The sequence below is a fragment of the Gymnoscopelus microlampas genome (genome assembly GCF_963454915.1).
Source record: "Gymnoscopelus microlampas genome assembly, chromosome: 14".
In the NCBI taxonomy this organism is placed as follows: domain Eukaryota; kingdom Metazoa; phylum Chordata; class Actinopteri; order Myctophiformes; family Myctophidae; genus Gymnoscopelus; species Gymnoscopelus microlampas.
The window spans coordinates 41,427,054-41,435,002 of record NC_139951.1 but is presented as its reverse complement, the minus strand read 5'-3'; the positions used below and the strand labels follow the sequence as shown (position 1 = coordinate 41,435,002).

At 41.5% G+C, this 7,949-nt stretch overlaps 1 protein-coding gene across 1 annotated transcript in view; it reads left to right on the top strand.

Annotated features, from left to right (window-relative positions):
* Positions 1–7,949, top strand: part of usp54b (ubiquitin specific peptidase 54b) — an 84,554-nt gene that overhangs the window by 30,696 nt on the left and 45,909 nt on the right. The window contains exon 6 of the mRNA XM_084078353.1: positions 4,380–4,485. Within this exon, the coding sequence (XP_083934479.1) occupies positions 4,380–4,485 (106 nt within the window). The remainder of the gene's footprint in view (positions 1–4,379; positions 4,486–7,949) is intronic.

Below are 7,949 nucleotides of genomic sequence, written 5' to 3'. Positions count from 1 at the left end.
TTTTACAAAATGTAAAAAAATATGTATTCAAAGATTTGCACACATTTCCATTTTTTGTTTTTCAAAAAATAGCCAAAGAAATGTAAAAATGACACAGATGCGTTCCCAGTGGGTTAAGGCTCGATAAAAAAAAACACACAAGGGCTATAGTGTCCTGGCCCTTTAAGTAAATGTAACTTGTAACTGTACGCGCCTCTGATGGACTCTCTCCTGGGAGTCTGCGAAAAGGCTGAGTGTGTGTGTGTGTATGCAGGGTGGGGGGGGGGGGGGGGGGGGGGGGGTGAGGAGGTCATGTACATGTATGTGGAGTGGTTTTCCCTGTATGTCACTATTAAGAGAACAGAGTGAACGTGGGCGTGAAACAGCCCAGACGGAGGATGATGAGAGAGGGAGAACACATTCTAATTGTTATCCTTAAAGGAATGCTTCAACACGTGCGCACGCACACACACACACACACACACACACACACACACACACACACACACACACACACACACTTCGACACATAGACTGGGTGGGCTGGTGGGGAAACCAGCGTCTTTTTTATTCCAGGCGGTCTCTCTACCCACTCAGCTACTGCAACTTTATTCTCACATTTTAACTCTTTCTCTCTCTCTCTCTCTCTCAAAGCTTTAACCACTTAAAGGAGTAGTTCACCCAAAAAAATTACTTATTTTCTATCAATCACACACCCCATGAAGCCTTGAATTCATGGAGATTTTTTTGTTTTTTACGCATTCCTAAGCTAATCATTTGATACCCGGGGCCATGAATTCAAGGCTTCATGGGGTGTGTACTACTCCTTTAAACCCTATATGGTTGACCGGAGTTCCTCAGGGCTCTATATTAGTGTGTTTTCGGTTTTCTGTTATTGTGGGAAAAGCTTTCTCTGAAAATAGACGAAAATAGACGATCAGCTTTCTCTGAAAATAGCTGATCAGCACGTCTCAACGCAGCGTGTTGTGAGCTTGTCAATCTGCTATTTTCTGCGAAAGCTTTCCCCACAATACGGATTTGTTTTAACTGGATTTACATTTCCTCTTTAGGACTGGGATTCTTTTGCACTTTGTCTTTAATGCTTTTGTTTTGTGTGAAAGACTCAGGGCGACCATAGTCAGTGCATGGGTAGAGACTAGAGGCCATCTGGTAACCAGAAGGTCACCGGTTCACCTCCTATAGTCCTCCCGAAGTGTCCCTGAGCAAGACAATTAACCCCTTAACTGCTCCCCAGGTTGCCGTCTGTGCCCAGTGCTCCTAATAGATAGGATGAGTTAAACCACACAGAGGACAAATGTCACAATGTCACGTACGTTTGCACATAAGGTGTGTGGTGTAAAGTATCTAAGTACATTTACTCAAGTACTGTACGTAAGTACAATTTTGAGGTATTTGTACTTTACTTGAGTATTACCAATTTCCAATACTTTTACTTCTACTCCAAAAATGTGAGTACTTTTTCCGCCACTGCACATACAGTAGGTATGTGCAAATGTATGACAAATACGCCAAAACAACGAAAGGTTACTACATCTATCTATCTATCTATCTATCTATCTATCTATCTATCTATCTATCTATAGCTATCTAGCTACAGTATATATCTATTTATTGAATTGCCTTGTTGAATTGTGCTATACTAATAAACTTGCCTTGCCTTATTTCTAATACAAATATTAAGAATTCAACCACATATCGAATAAACCGTAATGGCAGCTGTAAATTAAGTTTTCAGAAAAATCAATACCAGCAAAAATGCTGAGACAGCCAGTATGTGAGATATGAATTTTTCTTTGCCTCTGCTGAGTCTATGCTGTTGATACGACGTTCAGTTTTGAAGCGTACAGGTTTGTTTTTTTCGTTTCGTTTCGTTTCGTTTCATTTCGTTTAGTTGGTATTGGAATTGATCTCACGCTTAAACAATACAGTCTCTTATAATTCATCTCTTCAATGACTCCATTCAGTCTCCTTTTACGCAGCGGTGTAAAGTAACTAAGTAGATTTACCTAACATATGAGGACATACAGTATGAGGACATATGAGGTTTCCACCAGACAAAGACAATATATTACATTCAATTCAATTACATCTCTATTTCAGACCCAAGGGAGATCCATATCACAATAAAAATAGAAATAACAGAAAAAGAAATACAATAAAAAGACCACACCATGTTCAGTTTCGAACATATAGACAAATGCGCCAATGGTTCCACAGTCTAGAGGAGAACCTGACAGAACTACGTATAGGGTTTGTTATGACAGCAATGATGTCATTTACTGACTCAGATGCCCTACACATAAATCTATACATAAGATTGCGTAGCAGGTGGGTACCCCGACACTAAAAAACATCTGGCTTGCACTGGCACTTCTTGGAACTGTCAGCAGCAGCCGCATACAGTCATTATAAACCACTGTGATTATACAATATATATATATCTATACACCATATTGTGTCTCCTAAGTATATAGGGATTACGTTGTTTATGTTCTGGTGGTAATCTGGTGTGATAATCTCTGGGGATTCTCAGTAATCTGTGTGGAGGGATTTCTGCCAACACAAAGTCTCATGTTTAAGCACATTAAGACCTGAAGCCGATTCTACAAAACGTCTTCTAAATCCCAACAGTTTTCTGAAAAAAACGTATGTTTCTATATCAGTGGTGCTGAAACTTTTTCATCTCAAGGACCCCCAAAATTATATGTATTTGGCCGCCGACCCCCATCTCAAAATATGTTGTTCAAGGGACCCCCAGAAGCAAAGATTTGAGTCAAAAATGTTTGCTTTAAAACAATGTATACAGTATATTAAAAGATTTGCACACATTTTCATGATTTTTGAATAGCCCAAAGTGTAAAATAATGCTTTTTTAGCTCAAATCAAAAAGTGACACAGATGCGTTCCAGGTCTTAATGGGTTAAGCACATGAATATGACAAATCAATACAACACACTTTACTTCCAAACCACTAAGAGTGTATCCAGGAAAAACAAGAATTAGAAGGAAAACATCCCCCGAGGTTCATCGTGCTGTATTTGTGAAACACACAACCACTTAGTCAACCACTTAAAGGACGACTGCACCCATTTTCAACCTATCTTCATATAATTGGTCCTCACAGATGCTAAAATGGTAAAAAAAAAAAAAACATTCTACTCAGTCTGTGTCTCATAGGAGAGCTGTGTGTGGACACTTCAGAAACCTGCCTACCAGTGACATCATCGTTATGCAGAATTTCTTTTTTCAAACAAGATTTCAGATTTTTTATTTAGATTTTTATTAAGGAATTTAATTATTTAATTATTCCAGGAATAGAAAGCCTGCAGTTTCTATTAGCATGGATTCCCCATCGATTATGTCACTGGTAGGCAGGTTTCTGAACTTTATAGCCTACAGCCCTCCTCTGAGACACAGAGTGAGTAGACACAAATTATATAAAGATAGGTTGAAAATTGGTGAAGTTGTCCTTTATTCACTTCAACCATATACTTCAAGGTTGTGTGTCGTATAGCTAAAATAGCCGATCTACAAGCTCACAACATATTGCAACGCGCTCACAATGAGCTTGTAGATTGGCTATTTTATACAGAATAAGTATGAGCAAGTCTTTACTGCAGATGCAGCGTGCTGCATGGATCTCTACACAGAGGGCAATTCTCTCAACATAAAATGCTGCATTAAAGCTGCACTATGAAACTTTCCCCTTCTACCCTGGATTTGAACTTGGTTTCCTGCTTAAGTACCATTGAGCTAATTGAGCCGGCCAGCTTGCTCAGGGGATAAATTTAATCTTGACCATCAGGTCAATATCTGTGTCACATCCTGTGTCTAGGTGAGACATGACCTTTGACACGATCTAAATGTCTCAATAGAAGAGCAGGGAGACACAATACAGCCACCCCAATTGTATAAGTTGTATTGTATTAACATACTCTACCATAGAGATTGGGCAATTCTTTTGACCGCAGCGTTCGGGTACGGCAAGGAAAGGAAGAGGAGGCATTAGCATTTCTTTCATCTTAGTAAAATGCTAAATTCATGGTCGAGAGAGGGCACCTTTCTACAGACGGGTGAAAGGGCAGGCGCTCAAGTCAAGCCCCCACTGACATCTACATGTGCACGCGCCTGATTAAAATATATTTATATTCTTTTGATTTTGGAATGTCCATTATTTTGTATTTGTAGATGCTCCTCAGCTCCTCAGCTGTAAATCATACTGTTTAAGTTTCAGCGTCAGTTTCCTCAGTCAGTTATGTGCAATAATGTGTTCACAATGTCTATATTGTGTGTGTGTGTGTGTGTGTGTGTGTGTGTGTGTGTGTGTGTGTGTGTGTGTGTGTGTGTGTGTGTGTGTGTGTGTGTGTGTCGTGCTGCAGTAACCAGGCGGTGAGGATGCTGGAGTGCAGGGAGAAGCCCACGCCTGACATGTTCGGAGAACTGCTCCGTAATGCCAGCAACATGGGGGACCTGCGCAACTGCCCTGTGAGTGCACACACACACACACACGCACACATGCACGTGCACACACCTACACACACCCGCACGCACGCACACGCCACACGTGACGCACTCTCACACACACACACACACACACACACACACACACACACACACACATACACACACACACACACACACACACACACACACACACACACATGGATGCACAGACACGTGTCTTCACTAGTCAAAGACCACACCTCTCTACTGATGGCTAAAATGATGTATTGACACGAGAATGGAATGTGAAAATGCAGGAGAAGTGAGGGATGACATTCAGGATGGGGGTGTTGCCTCGTTCATCGTGTAAAAATTGTGAAAATAGCAGATCTACAAGCAAATAGATCGACTATTTTCGATCTTTCTAATATTATTTGACAGTTTTTATAGTAGTTTGTTGATTACTTTTGATGGAGTAATGGTCTTTTACATTACTTTTTTGTTTGTGAACTCATGTCAGAAATGCGACAAAAACAATGAATGACTGAGTAGGCTTCGTGGGGTGTGTAACAAGTCATTTTAGGGGTGAACGACTCCTTTAAGTTGTCAGATGGGTGAGCCGCGAACACTTTTCAAGTGGGCCCTGATCCAGAAAAAGGGCGAGAGCCACTGTCCTAGAGCGAGAGAGAGAGAGAGAGGGGTAGAGAGCGAGAAGTGCGTTTGGTGATTGTGAAAGGGGAAATGTCTCAGGAGACGTAGAGAGGGTGAATGAGAGCATGTTCTTTTCATAAAGGATTTGTTTTGTAACCAAACGTTGCCCCAATCCCTGGAAATGCATGAATTGTTGTTGTTTCCCATCCTCCGGCGGGAGTGAAATTGAGAGAAAGAGAGAGAGAGAGAGAGAGAGAGAGAGAGAGAGAGAGAGAGAGAGAGAGAGAGAGAGAGATGTGTTCACTTTTGTTGCTGCAGAGCTGTGTCTGTTCTGTGGCCACATGGGAAAGTGCTGCCGGTTGAAAAGATCCAGCTTGGCGCTGTGTGCACACCCACTCCTCTCTGCCAAAGTGTCCACACAAAGAGGCTCTTCTCTGGGCACAACCAAAGCAGCTGCCCCCCCCCCCCCCTCTCTCTCTCTCCACAGCTCCCCACTGCATCCCGGCTATCCACACCATTAGCTTATTCCATTAAGACCTGAGGCCGATCATATTCTGAAAAAAAACGATTGTTGCTATAATATTCAGTGGTGCTCAAACTTTTTCATGTCAAGGATCCTCAAAATTCTATGTATTTTGCCGCGGACAAAAATAGCAGATATACAAGATCATAGTGCGGCACCGAGTGCCCCGCTATGAGCTTGTACATCTGCTATGTTTTTGAAAAATCTTGATTTTTTTTGCAAATCCTTAGTTTGAATATATATATTTTAAAGCGCCCCAGAAACTCAAATCTTTGTTTCTGGGGATTCTACAAATGTCTTCTACAGATTTCAGAAAAACATGTTTCTATATCAGTGGTACTCAAACTTTTTCATGTCAAGGACCCCCAAAATTATATGCATTTGGCAGTGGACCCCCCATCTGAAAATATTTTGTTCCAGGGACCCCCAGAAGCAAAGATTTGAGTTAAAATGTTCGCTTATATTTTTTTTATCTATTTAAAAATTAGCAAAAATGTTCAAGATCTTTCAAAAATAGCATATCTACAAGTTCATAGCCCGGGAGCTTGTATACATGGATCTGCTATTTTTTAATAGCCAAAAGTATAAAAATGACACAGATGCTTTCCCGGTTCCAATGGGTTATTCATGGTGAGAATGCTGATGGCGTGCCGGTGCAGGCCACCCCGCTGCTCTCTGTTATCTTCTAGCGCTGTCAGAGTTAGTCTCTCGTCAGGACCACCCCTGAGTTTTGCTAAACAGAGTGAGGTTGTCAGGTTGTTGTTGTCAGACCCAAACACATGGAAAACGTAGGCAGTAATACTCAGGGGGAGGAAACCCAAGTTTTATATTCCTCCAGCCCAGACAGAATAATACATGGATCAACAGGCAGGTAACAGGAACAGGCAGGATATTTGTGCAGCTCCAAATCTGTTGGACTTGAACACGTGACTCGCCAAGGAACGAACTATGACGGCGTTATCGGGGCCCACTTGACAGCTGCTGCAGAACAGGATGTTAAAGCTGTATTATGTAAGGTTGAAACGTTGTGCTATTAAATAAAATAAGTTTTGGGAGCTTTTAAACCAGTAGTGCAGATATTTTACCGTCTTCTCTCGATTCTTGCCTTGATGTTCAGCACCATGGCCTAAATACAGGTACAAGATGTGCACACATTCTCCTCTTTGAAAGCTGTATTATGTAACTTATTTTTTGTGAATTAAATGTCATTTTGTCTAATCTGTATGGCTGAGTATGTTTAACCCATTAAGACCGGGAAAGTATCTGTGTCATTTTAGATTTCTTTGGCTATTCAAAAATAGCAGATATACAAGCTCATATTTTTGAAAAATCATGCATTTTGTGCAAATCTTTGAATATATATATATGTATATATATACTGTATATATTTTTATTTTATTTGTATCCCACGATTTAGTAACCCTATTTTTACACCCAGTGCCAATTGTCTACGTAACCCTGGGCACTACCTTCCCTTTGCCAAAAAAAAAGGGAAGGTAAAGCGAACATTTGTAACTCAAATCTTTGCTTCTGGGAGTCCCTGGAACAAAGTATTTTGAGATGGGGGTCAGCGGCCCAATACATAATTCTGGGGGTTGACATGAAAAAGTTTGGGAACCACTGATATAGAAACATACGTTTTTCAGAAAACAGTTTTAGAATATATTTGTAGAATGTAGTATCTCAAGCCTTACGATGCAATGTGAGAGTGAGGTCTAGCCGACACTAACTCGGGACTCCTTCCGTCTTGAGCTCTACAGTGTTGTTAAGCTCCAATGTCGCGCCGCGGTGCATCTATGTAGGTGGTACGCCTCTTGCCTCTCCTGGCTGTGCCCTGGGTTGGCTCCCACAGTCAGTGTCAGTTTGCTTGCCACTATAGTTCCGGGTGCCTGACCGCACGCAGTGCCCTGCCAGCCTCATCCTACTCTCTCTGACCTGGTGTGTGACCCGTGGTATAGGCCCCCTGTAGAGGACCACGTTTCTGATGTGGTCCGCGGTCCGCCCATGTGGCACCTAGTGCCATTCATAGCATCTTGTGTAGAATCCATACCAGGGCCCTTTCCTGTTGTGCTGTGAGGGTCCATGTCCCCATGCAGCAGTACTGACTTGATTCTTTGACATACAGGGAGCCAGGGTAAAGATTTAAGAACTGGAGTGATATTTGTAAGGACTCGAGCAGTATAGTGTTCTGAATAAACTGATATATTTTTTGGGAGACCACCGTTTCAATAGTCAAGTCTACTGAAGATGAATGCCTGGATTGCAACCAAGGTTATTATAGTTAACAAAAACTAACGAAATAACGGAAACAAAAATTGAAAAAATATTTTCG